This window comes from Bombina bombina, chromosome 3, assembly GCF_027579735.1.
Source record: "Bombina bombina isolate aBomBom1 chromosome 3, aBomBom1.pri, whole genome shotgun sequence".
Lineage (NCBI taxonomy): Eukaryota > Metazoa > Chordata > Amphibia > Anura > Bombinatoridae > Bombina > Bombina bombina.
In genome coordinates, this window is record NC_069501.1 from 260,741,037 (window position 1) to 260,755,557 (window position 14,521).

General features: G+C 40.6%; 1 protein-coding gene across 3 annotated transcripts in view; it reads right to left on the reverse strand.

Annotated features, from left to right (window-relative positions):
• The window catches only part of CLUH (clustered mitochondria homolog), a 251,373-nt gene that overhangs the window by 221,981 nt on the left and 14,871 nt on the right, over positions 1–14,521 (reverse strand). The window contains exon 1 of one of the 3 annotated variants that reach the window (XM_053706277.1): positions 8,561–9,405. The exons of the other annotated variants lie outside the window; for them this stretch is intronic. Coding sequence (XP_053562252.1) covers positions 8,561–9,284 — 724 coding nt within the window. The 5' untranslated portion in view covers positions 9,285–9,405. Of the gene's footprint in view, positions 1–8,560; positions 9,406–14,521 lie in introns of those variants that run through there. 3 annotated transcript variants of the gene reach the window in all.

Consider the following 14,521-nt stretch of genomic DNA (forward strand, 5'->3'; position numbering starts at 1 on the left):
GGCGGAGAGCGGGGAGCTGATAGAACGGCGTCCTCTCACAGCACCGGCATGCAGGTGAGCTGTATGACTCCTCCCCCAACGGAAGTTTGCAACTGCTTCTCCCGGAACCCTCAACTCCTACCCATACTACTATTTTTTTCTATTTGATGATAGTGGAATCTCCAGACCAAGCTGCCTTTGAAACACATCAGGAGGCACTTTAAATTGGGCAAAATAATGATATGCCAAAACATCCTATCAGTGTGTGTGTGTCTAATATATATATATATATATATATATATATATATATATATATATATACACACACACACGCACGCACATATATATATATATATATATATATACACACATACATACATACATACATACATACATACATATATATACACACATATATATGAGGTACCTGGGCTTTTCCCATTTGGCCAGATGTTTTATACATATAAATTTCTTTTATTGTCTATATAAATCTAAAAACAGAATGCAGCAAAAGATAAACTAAATTTAAAAACTTAAATTATGCTTACTTAATCATTTTCTTTTCTTCAGATGGAGAGAGTCCACAGCAGCATTCATTAATTTTGGGAATCCAGAACCTGGCCACCAGGAGGAGACAAAGACACCCCAGCTAAAGGCCCAAACACTCCCGCAACTTCCCTCATCCCCCAGCCATTCTGTGGAGGAACAAGGAACTGTAGAAGAAATATCAGGGTGAAAAAGGTGCCAGAATAACAAAAATAACAGACGTCCCACAGAGAAAATACGGGCGGGGAGCTGTGGACTCTTTCCATCTGAAGAAAAGAAAATTATCAGGTAAGCATAATTTAAGTTTTTCTTCATAAATGGTAAGCGTCCACAGCTGCATTCATTACTTTTGGGAAAACAGTACCCAAGCTATAGAGGACACTGAATGCAAAAACGGGAGGGTACAAGAGGCGGCCCATTCTGAGGGCACCAGGCCTAAAAACCCCTACCCAACAAAATCCCGATTCGTCCAAAGTCGAGAACAACTTTGAAAAAAAAGGAAAAGGCCACAGCCTTGCTAGAGATCGCAGGAACTAGACTCGACTGAGTCAACAGCCTCCAAGAGGCACCATTGCCCAGCAGTCGGTCTCCAAACAATACACCCCTTACTAAAGAAAGGGAACAAAACTACCGCATTCTTCCACAAAGAAGAAAAGGCAGCGAGAAAACATGAATGTTCTTGTAAAGCGCGGCTAATCCCCCTTAAGGGACTCAAGGCGCTGCTCATTTTATCAACCTCGAAAGGAGGAAAGGCTGAGTAGACCTCGCCGGGGATCAAACTTGCAACTCTCGGTTTGCTACAGTACAGAGTAGCCACAGTGCATTAGTATACTGAGCTTCCTGTCCAGCTAGCATAAGAAACTCCAGAAAAAGAAAACTAAAAAGGCACATATACAGAGCAAAAAAAAACCCAGAGAAACCGGGTCAGGCTAACAGAGACCCAACCAGTCTCATAGAAACAAGGGGAGGCAACGCCCAGAACCCTGAAATACAGAAACCACGGAATAAGGCCGGGAGTCTGAAAACAGAGAGAGGATCTTCCCCTAATACAGTGCAACCGCACTCTAGAACGCAACAACTATTCGTCATAATCGATCAAAATAGTTGCCAACGAATCTCATAAATCAATTAGTTGGTCGTGCATCACACCAGCTGCTTCACTCCAATGAACTCCTGCATATGGTATTGTGTTTTATGGTTATGTTCTTAGCCTAAAGGACGTCTACAGACATCTACTTTTCAGTTTTTCAGGACAGTATAACTTTACAACTATCCCTGGCTTATGTGCAACCCACATATAATATTCATCATTTGGATTGTTTATATTAAATCAGATGATTTGGAACTATGCTTTTCATGATATAGTGCCAAGCTTGTTATTTACACCTAGCCCCTAGATTGATGGGAGTTATTTAAATTGATGTGCACTATTATCTGTTTGCACAATTATTAGCGTATAGCTTGCTATTGCTGATTATATATACTGTATAAATAAAATGTGTAAGGCTTTGTCCTGTTATTGATATATAGTCCTTAGCACTTTTGATTTGTTTTTTTTATATTCTTAATAAATTGTGATAATATGTACCAGATTCAACCTTTATAAGTGTATATCTGTTATTTTTAGAGCGGACTAGATATTTTACCCTAACCTTATAGCTGGTTATTTACCATTGCATATGGATATTAAAGATATTTTTTTATGTTATAATGAAGTCAATGGTTACTTTATTAAGAGGCCCCTTGCCAAGGTGGAATACACTTTGCATTGGTGAAGAGCCAACAATGATAAATATCCCACTTTGATGAAATTGGCAAAACCCTACATATGAATCTCAAGCACCTCAACACTATCCAAGTGCCTTTTCTCTGCTGCAGAACATATAGCTGCAAACAGAGAACCAGCCTTAGCCAGAAGCATGTGGACATGTTTAGAATTTTGCATTTCAATGCAAAGTTTCTGAAAGAGTGAATAACAGAATATTATAAACAGTGAGAGTCTCTTTCTAGTTCTACCTCTTTTTTAACAGTTTTTGGTTTTGTTTTGTTCAATTATAAAACTGTGCTCTGCTGCTTAAAAATTGGACAAACAGTTGTGTTAACGTAAAGTTTTAGTTTGAAGTTTATATTTGTAACACTCAGTATGTGGATTTTATTTAAAATATAGGAAACAATTATTGATTTTTTAAAATCCAATTAGTTGATTAATCGAAAAAATAATCGGCCGATTAATCGATTATGAAAATAATCGTTAGTTGCAGTCCTAAACGCAACTAAAGACGAAGGTCCCCAAGTCGCAAAAAGGTAGCTCAGAATACCGAAATGTTCAGAAACAAAACCTCGTGCAGCAAGTTCAGATAGGTCTGACGAACAACACCTGAAGCAAAAACACTGCACGCTGCAGTCATCTCAAAATGACTCTCAATTTTAAATACTTGCAGGGAAAGTAGAAAGCAGCTGAAGATAGGATCCTTCAGATCACCAATTATCCACTAACCAGTGGATAACGTCGCAGGCTATCTAAGAGCCGCCAGTCCTTCCTATAAATCTGTGTGTGTGTATGTCTGTCTGTTTTCTGTTGGTGTCTCTCTGTGTGTGTGTGTGTGTCTCTCTGTGTTTTCTGTGGGTGTCTGTGTGTATGCCTGTGGGTGTCTCTGTGTGTGTGTCTTTGTGTGTTTTCTGAGACTGTCTCTGTGGATGTTTCCTTGGGTGTATGTGCAAGTGTGTGTGTGTGTCCATTGTCTGTTCCTTTTTAGGACCTTACTACTGATTATTCACATCTTTCTACAGACTTTGAGACTAATGAGACCTTTCCGGAAGTCAGTTAACCTATAAATTATTGTTTAGGCAGTTCAGAGCCCTTCCTTTCAGCCACAGCAATCTGTTGTCAACATATAGTTGACATCTTCCTTGACAAAAAGATAATCAGAACTCCATATTTTGTCTTGTAAATCTCCTTTTTTGACAAAACTGTAGTTTACCTTATTACTTGTCAGGTCAATGTAAATAAGTGTCTGTGTGGGTGTCTGAGTGTGTTTCTTTGCTTGTCTGCTAGAGTATGTGAATCCTTATGTGTGAGTGTGAGTTTCAGCGTATGAGTGTGTCTCTGTGTTACTACCTTTACAACATTTCCAAGTTTGACTACAACTTAAGAATAAAGTGCATATACATTTTAGTCACTTGGTCAAAAATTGCACATTTCAATGGGGGGGGGCAGATCAATGGTTAAGTAAGGGGCCCCAAAATTTCTAGTGTCGGCCCTGTGTGTGTATAGTGTGCATGCTGTGTAGTTTGGTGAGTCTGAAGTGTAGTTAGTGTGTGTGTGTATAAAGTGTGCATGCTGTGTAGTTTGATGAGTCTGTGAAGTGTAGTTAGTGTATGTGTGCATACTGTGCATGCTGTGTAGTTAGTATATGTGTATGCTGTATAGTGTGGCATGCGTGTGTATGGTGTGCATGCTGTGTAGTTAGTGTATGCTGTATAGTGTGGCGTATGTAGTTTGGTTAGTCTGTGAAGTGTAGTTAGTGTATCTGTGTATAGTGTGGCGTGTGTATAGTGTGCATGCTGTGTAGTTTGGTGAGTCTGAAGTGTAGTTAGTGTATCTGTGTATAGTGTGGCGTGTGTATAGTGTGCATGCTGTGTAGTTTGGTGAGTCTGTGAAGTGTAGTTAGTGTATAGTGTGGCGTGTGTATAGTGTGCATGCTGTGTAGTTTTGCGAGTCTGAAGTGTAGTTAGTGTATCTGTGTATAGTGTGGCGTGTGTATAGTGTGCATGCTGTGTAGTTTGGTTAGTCTGTGAAGTGTAGTTAGTGTATCTGTGTATAGTGTGGCGTGTGTATAGTGTGCATGCTGTGTAGTTTGGTGAGTCTGTGAAGTGTAGTTAGTGTATCTGTGTATAGTGTGGCGTGTGTATAGTGTGCATGCTGTGTAGTTTGGCGAGTCTGAAGTGTAGTTAGTGTATCTGTGTATAGTGTGGCGTGTGTATAGTGTGCATGCTGTGTAGTTTGGTTAGTCTGTGAAGTGTAGTTAGTGTATCTGTGTTTAGTGTGGCGTGTGTATAGTGTGTATGCTGTGCAGTTTGGTTAGTCTGTGAAGTGTAGTTAGTGTATCTGTGTATAGTGTGGCGTGTGTATAGTGTGCATGCTGTGTAGTTTGGTTAGTCTGTGAAGTGTAGTTAGTGTATCTGTGTATAGTGTGGCGTGTGTATAGTGTGCATGCTGTGTAGTTTGGTTAGTCTGTGAAGTGTAGTTAGTGTATCTGTGTATAGTGTGGCGTGTGTATAGTGTGCATGCTGTGTAGGTTGGTTAGTCTGTGAAGTGTAGTTAGTGTATCTGTGTATAGTGTGGCGTGTGTATAGTGTGCATGCTGTGTAGTTTTGCGAGTCTGAAGTGTAGTTAGTGTATCTGTGTATAGTGTGGCGTGTGTATAGTGTGCATGCTGTGTAGTTTGGTTAGTCTGTGAAGTGTAGTTAGTGTATCTGTGTATAGTGTGGCGTGTGTATAGTGTGCATGCTGTGTAGTTTGGTGAGTCTGTGAAGTGTAGTTAGTGTATCTGTGTATAGTGTGGCGTGTGTATAGTGTGCATGCTGTGTAGTTTGGCGAGTCTGAAGTGTAGTTAGTGTATCTGTGTATAGTGTGGCGTGTGTATAGTGTGCATGCTGTGTAGTTTGGTTAGTCTGTGAAGTGTAGTTAGTGTATCTGTGTTTAGTGTGGCGTGTGTATAGTGTGTATGCTGTGCAGTTTGGTTAGTCTGTGAAGTGTAGTTAGTGTATCTGTGTATAGTGTGGCGTGTGTATAGTGTGCATGCTGTGTAGTTTGGTTAGTCTGTGAAGTGTAGTTAGTGTATCTGTGTATAGTGTGGCGTGTGTATAGTGTGCATGCTGTGTAGTTTGGTTAGTCTGTGAAGTGTAGTTAGTGTATCTGTGTATAGTGTGGCGTGTGTATAGTGTGCATGCTGTGTAGGTTGGTTAGTCTGTGAAGTGTAGTTAGTGTATCTGTGTATAGTGTGGCGTGTGTATAGTGTGCATGCTGTGTAGTTTGGTTAGTCTGTGAAGTGTAGTTAGTGTATCTGTGTATAGTGTGGCGTGTGTATAATGTGCATGCTGTGTAGTTTGGTTAGTCTGTGAAGTGTAGTTAGTGTATCTGTGTATAGTGTGGCGTGTGTATAATGTGCATGCTGTGTAGGTTGGTTAGTCTGTGAAGTGTAGTTAGTGTATCTGTGTATAGTGTGGCGTGTGTATAATGTGCATGCTGTGTAGTTTGGTTAGTCTGTGAAGTGTAGTTAGTGTATCTGTGTATAGTGTGGCGTGTGTAATTTGGTTAGTCTGTGAAGTGTAGTTAGTGTATCTGTGTATAGTGTGGCGTGTGTATAGTGTGCATGCTGTGTAGTTTGGCGAGTCTGTGAAGTGTAGTTAGTGTATCTGTGTATAGTGTGGCGTGTGTATAGTGTGCATGCTGTGTAGTTTGGTTAGTCTGTGAAGTGTAGTTAGTGTATCTGTGTATAGTGTGGCGTGTGTATAGTGTGCATGCTGTGTAGGTTGGTTAGTCTGTGAAGTGTAGTTAGTGTATCTGTGTATAGTGTGGCGTGTGTATAGTGTGCATGCTGTGTAGTTTGGTTAGTCTGTGAAGTGTAGTTAGTGTATCTGTGTATAGTGTGGCGTGTGTATAGTGTGCATGCTGTGTAGTTTGGTTAGTCTGTGAAGTGTAGTTAGTGTATCTGTGTATAGTGTGGCGTGTGTATAATGTGCATGCTGTGTAGTTTGGTTAGTCTGTGAAGTGTAGTTAGTGTATCTGTGTATAGTGTGGCGTGTGTATAATGTGTATGCTGTGTAGTTTGGTTAGTCTGTGAAGTGTAGTTAGTGTATCTGTGTATAGTGTGGCGTGTGTATAATGTGCATGCTGTGTAGTTTGGTGAGTCTGTGAAGTGTAGTTAGTGTATCTGTGTATAGTGTGGCGTGTGTATAATGTGCATGCTGTGTAGGTTGGTTAGTCTGTGAAGTGTAGTTAGTGTATCTGTGTATAGTGTGGCGTGTGTAATTTGGTTAGTCTGTGAAGTGTAGTTAGTGTATCTGTGTATAGTGTGGCGTGTGTAATTTGGTTAGTCTGTGAAGTGTAGTTAGTGTATCTGTGTATAGTGTGGCGTGTGTATAATGTGCATGCTGTGTAGTTTGGTTAGTCTGTGAAGTGTAGTTAGTGTATCTGTGTATAGTGTGGCGTGTGTATAATGTGCATGCTGTGTAGTTTGGTTAGTCTGTGAAGTGTAGTTAGTGTATCTGTGTATAGTGTGGCGTGTGTATAGTGCGCATGCCGTGTAGTTTTGCGAGTTTGAAGTCTAGTTAGTGTATGTTATATGTATAACATTAAAATGTTTCTCTTTTTCCCTCTGTATTTCCTTAATCAGCCCACTTGTGTACTTGTATGCTGGACAGCCAGCATTAGGTAAAAGGATAGAAGGGTCAAAACTGAAATGTACTTACAAGGACACATTTAAAAATTTAAATGGAAGCATTTTTGCAATATTATTCTAACACTTCTAGTAAAAGTTCTAACAGATTTTCAGCAGCATACACTCATAATGATGTGAGAGCCTGTGCCTTGATTGGCGTCTTGTTCCATATATATCAGTATATTATACTGGTCATTTTAGGTGTATAGTCAAATAACAGATTTGTAGGGGAAGTGCTCTGCCTTAAAATGCTTGGGCCTATTTGGTCTCAGTCCACCCCTGGCTGGAGTGTATTAAATTGCCTAAAATAGATCCTTTATTTCGTAATTTGAAAATAGACGTTTTGGTGTTGTATCCCGACCTATACTGAATATTTCTGTACAATAGTACTGGTAATAGAAAAGCTATGTAAACAAGATGGTGCAGCAGACATCACACTCCCTGTGGGAGGAAAGATACTAAAATGTTTGTTTTTAATTACTTTAAGTACGGGTCTTTGCGTATATAGAGTGAGAGACAGGGAAAATTGATGTTGGCTTTCTCTACAAGCTCAGCCCATCTGATTGGGTTGTAATTTCAGTTAGCAAAAACAGTTATTTTATATACCAATTTGAAATAATAATTGTATACTCCACAGTTAGAAAGTCATTGGAAACACATTAAGAAGAAACTAATTGCACACTGTCCCTTTAATTGCCATGACACACCTGCTTTACTTTGCACACCGATACCCAATGCTAAGCACACATTGCCTAGTTAATATATTCTAGCACGTTTCTGCAATGTATAAATAAAGTAACTGTTTTCCTTGCTCATTGTCTAATTCTTAAAGCATCAATCTTGCAGTTGTGCTCTAATGATTAATTACATATACGTTTGCGTAGTTAACATTGCTCTGTGTAGTGTAGATGTTATTTTCTCACTGCATTATTAGTGAATATATTTGTGCAGGCACTTTATTATGTATATACACAATGAACATATGTATATACAGTTATACAAGTACATAACTCTGTCAATCACATATAAACTGTATTTTTAGTGCCTCTGCATATTTCTCTCTCTCTTCCTTATTGTGCGTATCTCCCCAAAACACTACAGCATTAACAGTTAAGTAACACAAAACAAAATTATAATTTTATGATTCACTCAGCTTTCCAATTTACTTCTAATAGTAAATGAACTTTGTTTTCTTGGTATCCTTTGCAGAAGTGCATATGTATTAGACTCATTGTGCACACAATGTATATGACACTGCTACATGCTCTATCGAATCATTAAAAGTTTAATTCTGACTTTCACAATCCTTTAAAAATGATGGCTGCAATACTGTGCTGCTATAGTCTATGGACACATACTTGTATCATGGGATACTGTGTCATCTTATTTAATATGATCGATATCTGAGATTTAAGCAAACTAAATTTTCTTTCAAGTGATTAAAAGTTAGATTTTCGGAGCCTGAACTTGATTAAACTAAATAATAATAATATATTAATAACTGAAATTAGTAGTGAATATATATCTTATTATATGACAACAACATCATTTCATGCAAAGACCACAGCACTAGAACAAACCTAAAACAGTACCTGAGATTTTGTCCCTTTCTGTACAGTCACATTTTTCATGACTTTCTGAATATCTCGAATCATTTGAACCCATCCCTACATGCGAGTCTGCATTTTTGTTGTCAGTCCCTACAACATCCAACTCGGTGGGATACATTAAATTTGAAGATTCAAGAACTGTGCAAAAGTCTTCAGATTTTATGCTTCTTTGTCTTTGTAATGTAACTCTTTTTGGCGTTGGGCAAACAGCTGTTGTATCAGCTGGATGGAGGGGTCTCTCTTGCAGTTCAACATTTTCGCACAAGTCACGGGCTTCGGGTTTAACACACAGAAGTGGGGGAGGAGTGCCTGGCATCCTTGCTGGAAGGTCACTATCAAAGGCACTTATAAAGCCCGAGGCCTCTGCATATTTTGCAGAATTAAATGAATTTGAATGCAAATTTTCACAGCCACATATCCCCTCATCCACTTCATCTGAGTTAGAATAATTCTTCGCATTCAGCTCTTCTGGTGTCCCCTGATGGAAGACTGGAACTTTATTTGTAAACATAAACGCTTCAGATGGTTTGTGGTCACCACTAACCATGCCATAGTCACATTTTGATAATCCTTTAGCTCCAGCCATAGAATCGTTATCCGACTGATGCAAAAGAGAAACTTGTTCTTCATCTGAATGAAAGTCTTGCCTCTCATAACATAATTCAATGCAGCGTTCACAGCAACAACAGAAAATGAGGTTACCCATCCTTAATGCCTTAAAGTAAACACAAATGAGGATGGAAAGGAATTTAAACACATTATGACAAAATGTGGCATGAGACCTGTGAAGGCTTTATCTCTACTAAAAAGGGATAGTCCTGAACTCAGTTCATGCTCAGTGGCATTGCTATTAATAACAAGCCTGCAAAAAGCTTCCCAACTTGTAGGCGGTGAAGGCACATAGAATTACATTGGCTCACAACTCAGTAAAAAAAGGTATTGTAAAGAGGCCTGTAGCTAACTGCACTTAATATGGTATGTTTGGAATGACTGGTGTTAAACAAAACCGTACATTCTGTTCCAGGAGAACTATAAAAAAAGGAGGAAAATGTGTTTCTAGTTACAAATCCTGACAGCCAGGGAGTTTACACTCATATTTTTTTTTTGTTTTGTTTTTTTTAAATACTCTACCTACATCTATAAAAGAGATTCCTCTATAAACAGCTGTGACTGGATATTCAATATGATGTCTGGCCTTGAAGTAAACATTTCTCTTGTAAGGTGTATCCAGTCCACGGATTCATCCATTACTTGTGGGATATTCTCCTTCCCAACAGGAAGCTGCAAGAGGATCACCCACAGCAGAGCTGTCTATATAGCCCCTCCCCTAACTGCCACCCCCAGTCATTCTCTTGCAGCTCTCGACAAGGGAAGTAGCTAGAGAGATGTGGTGAATTAGTGTAGTTTATCTTCAATCAAAAGTTTGTTATTTTTAAACAGTGCCGGTGTTGTATTGTTTTTTACCTCAGGCAAAAATTAGAAGAAGAATTTGCCTGAGGTTTTTCACGATCTTAGCAGGTTGTAACTAAGGTCCACTGCTGTTCTCACACATAACTGAAGAGTATGCGGAAACTTCAGCTGGGAGAACGGCCTGCAGAAAAGAACGTTTTTTACTGAGGTGATAAATCTTTGTTTGGGGCCTAGTTTTCCACATGGCTGTTATTTTACTCCTAGGAATAGTTTTTTAAGGCCCTTTGACTTTGGTGGGAGGGGCCTATTTTCGCACTCTAATTGCGCAGTTGTTTTTACATTCTGAGACATCCAGCTTCCCTGAAGTAGTCCCCTGACATATTGGGCCTCTGTAAAGAGTTTTTGTGCCTACAAAAGTCGTTTTATGGGAAGGTAGGAGCCACAGTAGAGCTGTGGCAGTTTGCTTGTGACTTTTTTAACGGTTTTTACCGTTTTTTTGCTTCGTTTTTTAACCTGAGGGGTTAATCATCCATTTGCAAGTGGGTGCAATGCTATTTTAGTCTATTATATACACTGTAAAAATTTCATAGAGTTAACTGCTTTTTTCACTGTTTTGTAGTTTTTGTGTTTGTTTTTTTTCCCTTAAAGGCACAGTACCGTTTTTTATATTTTGCTTTTTCACATTAAAGTGTTTTCAAAGCTTGCTGGTCTCATTACTAGTCTGTTAAACATGTCTCACATAGAGGAAACTCCTTGTTCATTATGTTTAGAAGCCATTGTGGAACCCCCTCTTAGAATGTGTACCAAATGCACGGATCTTACTATAAGTTATAAAGACCATATTCTGGCTTTAAAAGATTTATCACCAGAGAAAATTGACAAGGGGGAAGTTATGCCGACTAACTCTCCCCACGTGTCAGAGCCTATAACTCCCACTTAAGGGGCGCCAAGTACATCTAGTGCGCCCATTGCATATACTTTACAAGACATGGCAGCAGTTATGAATCATACTCCTACAGAAGTATTGTCCAAACTGCCAGGGTTACAAGGAAAGCGAGACAGCTCTGGGGCTAGAACAAATACAGAGCTCTCTGACGCTTTAGTAGCTATGTCCGATATACCCTCACAATGTGCAGAAGCCGAAGGAGAGCTTCTATATGTGGGTGATTTTTCTGACTCAGGGAAGGCACTTCAACCTGATTCTGATATGTCTACATTTAAATTTAAGCTTGAACACCTCCGCATGTTGCTCAGGGAGGTTTTAGCAACTCTGGATGACTGACGCCATTGTAGTCCCAGAGAAATTGTGTAAATTGGATAAATACTACGCAGTGCCTGTTTGCACTGATGTTTTGCCAATACCTAAGAGGTTTTCAGAAATTATTACTAAGGAATGGGATAGATCAGTTGTACCGTTCTCTCCCCCTCCTGTTTTTAAACAGATGTTTCCCATAGATGCCGCTACACGGGACTTGTGGCAAACGGTCCTTAAGGTGGAGGGAGCAGTCGCTACTCTAGCGAAGCGTACAACTATCCCTGTCTAGGACAGTTGTGCTTTTCTAGATCCAATGGACAAAAAAATTAGAGGGTTACCTTAAGAAAATTTTTATTCAACAAGGTTTTATTCTCCAGCCCCTTGCATGCATTGCCCCTGTCACTGCTGCTGCGGCCTTCTGGTTTAAGTCTCTAGAAGAGGCTCTACAGGTAGAAAACCCATTGGATGATATCCTTGACAAGCTTAAAGCTCTTAAGCTAGCCAATTCATTTGTTTCTGACGCCGTTCATTTAACCAAACTAACGGCTAAGAACTCATGTTTTGCTATTCAGGCGCGTAGGGCGCTATGGCTTAAATCCTGGTCAGCTGACGTTACTTCTCAACATTCCCTTCAAGGGGCAGACCCTATTCGGGCCTGGACTGAAGGAGATCATTTCTGATATTACTGGAGGAAAAGGTCATGCCCTTCCTCAGGATAGGTCCAACAAATTAAGGACCAAACAGCCTAATTTTCGTGCCTTTCAAAACTTCAAGAGTGGCGCAGCTTCAACTTCCTCTAATACAAAACAAGAGGGAAATTTTGCCCAGTCCAAGCCGGTCTGGAGACCTAACCAGGCTTGGAACAAAGGAAAGCAGGTGAAAAAACCTGCTGCTGCCTCTAAGACAGCATGAAATATCAGCCCCCGATCCGGTAACGGATCTAGTAGGGGGCAGACTTTCTCTCTTCGCCCAGGCTTGGGCAAGAGATGTCCAGGATCCCTGGGCATTTGAAATCGTGTCCCAGAGATATCTTCTGGACTTCAAAGCTTCTTCCCCAAAAGGAAGATTTCATCTCTCACAATTATCTGCAAACCAGATAAAGAGTGAGGCATTCTTACATTGTGTTCAAGACCTCCTAGTTATGGGAGTGATCCACCCAGTTCCAAAGGAGGAACAGGGGCAAGGCTTCTATTCAAATCTGTTTGTGGTTCCCAAGAAAGAGGGAACCTTCAGACCAATCTTAGATCTCAAGATCCTAAACAAATTTCTCAGTGTCCCATCCTTCAAGATGGAGACTATTCGAACCATCCTACCTATGATCCAGGAGGGTCAATATATGACTACCGTGGACTTAAAGGATGCTTATCTGCACATTCCGATACACAGAGATCATCATCGGTTTCTCAGGTTCGCCTTCCTAGACAGGCATTACCAGTTTGTGGCTCTTCCCTTTGGGTTAGCTACGGCACCAAGAATCTTTATGAAGGTTCTGGGGTCACTCCTAGCGGTCCTAAGGCCGCGGGGTATAGCAGTAGCCCCTTACCTAGATGACATTCTAATACAGGCGTCGAATTTTCAAATCGCCAGGTCCCATACAGACATTGTTCTGGCATTCCTGAGGTGGGTGGAAAGTGAACGAAGAAAAGAGTTCTCTATCCCCTCTCACAAGAGTTTCCTTCCTAAGAACTCTGATAGATTCTGTAGAAATGAAGATTTACCTGACAGAGGCCAGGTTGTCAAAACTTCTAAATTCCTGCAGTGTTCTTTAGTCTACTTCTCGCCCTTCAGTGGCTCAGTGTATGGAAGTAATCGGCTTAATGGTAGCGGCAATGGACATAGTGCTGTTTGCCCGCCTACATCTCAGACCGCTGCAACTCTGCATGCTCAGTCAGAGGAATGGGGATTACACAGATTTGTCCCTTCTACTAAATCTGGATCAAGAGACCAGGGATTCTCTTCTCTGGTGGCTATCTCGGGTCCATCTGTCCAAGGGTATGACCTTCCGCAGGCCAGATTGGACAATAGTAACGACAGATGCCAGCCTTCTGGGCTGAGTGCAGTCTGGAACTCCCTGAAAGCTCAGGGCTTGTGGACTCAGGAGGAGACACTCTTTCTTATAAACATTCTGGAACTAAGAGAGATATTCAATGCTCTTGAAGCTTGGCCTCAGCTAGCTGCGGTCAGGTTCATCAGATTTCAGTCGGACAATATCACGACTGTAGCCTACATCAACCATCAAGGGGGAACAAGGAGTTCCCTAGCAATGTTGGAGGTTTCAAAAATAAGTCTTTGGGCAGAGGTTCACTCTTGCCATCTATCAGCTATCCATATCCCAGGAGTAGACAGACTTTTCATCCGGGGGAGTGGGAACTCCATCCGGAGGTGTTTGCACAGTTGATTCAACTTTGGGGCAAACCAGAACTGGATCTCATGGCGTCTCATCAGAACGCCAAGCTTCCTTGTTACGGATCCAGGTCCAGGGATCCCAAGGCAGCACTGATAGATGCTCTAGCAGCGCCTTGGTCTTTCAACCTGGCTTATGTGTTTCCACCGTTTACTCTGCTCCCTCGTCTGATTGCCAAGTTCAAGCAGGAGAGAGCTTCAGAGATTTTGATAGCACCTGCGTGGCCACGCAGGACTTGGTATGCAGATCTGGTGGACATGTCATCCCTTCCACCATGGACTCTACCCCTGAGGCAGGACCTTCTACTTCAGGGTCCTTTCAACCATACAAATCTAATTTCTCTGCGTCTGACTGCTTGGAGATTGAACGCTTGATTTTATCAAAACGTGGTTTCTCAGAGTCGGTCATTGATACCTTAATTCAGACTCGAAAGCCTGTCACCAGGAAAATTTATCATAAGATATGGTGTAAATATCTTCATTGGTGTGAATCCAAGGGTTACTCATGGAGTAAAGTCAGGATTCCCAGGATATTATCTTTTCTCCAAGAAGGGATTGTTAGCTAGTTCCTTAAAGGGCCACTGTAAGTAAATATTTTCGATGCCTGTTACTAACTAACTACCCCAAATACGCTTTTTATCAATAGCATTTCATTAACATATCTCTACCGTATATCAGAAATCTTGTCTGCAAATTTAATTGTTTGCCAAACCCACTCTGTGGGTATCCTTTGCTCTGTACCAATCCGTTTACAATACCTAGGTTTCAAAATGGCGCTTTAAACACAAAGTTATTGGTTTAAGTATTTTTAACATGCAGTGCTGAAAATAGTGGGCAGGATAACGTGACATCATCGGCGAATAAAAGATATAACT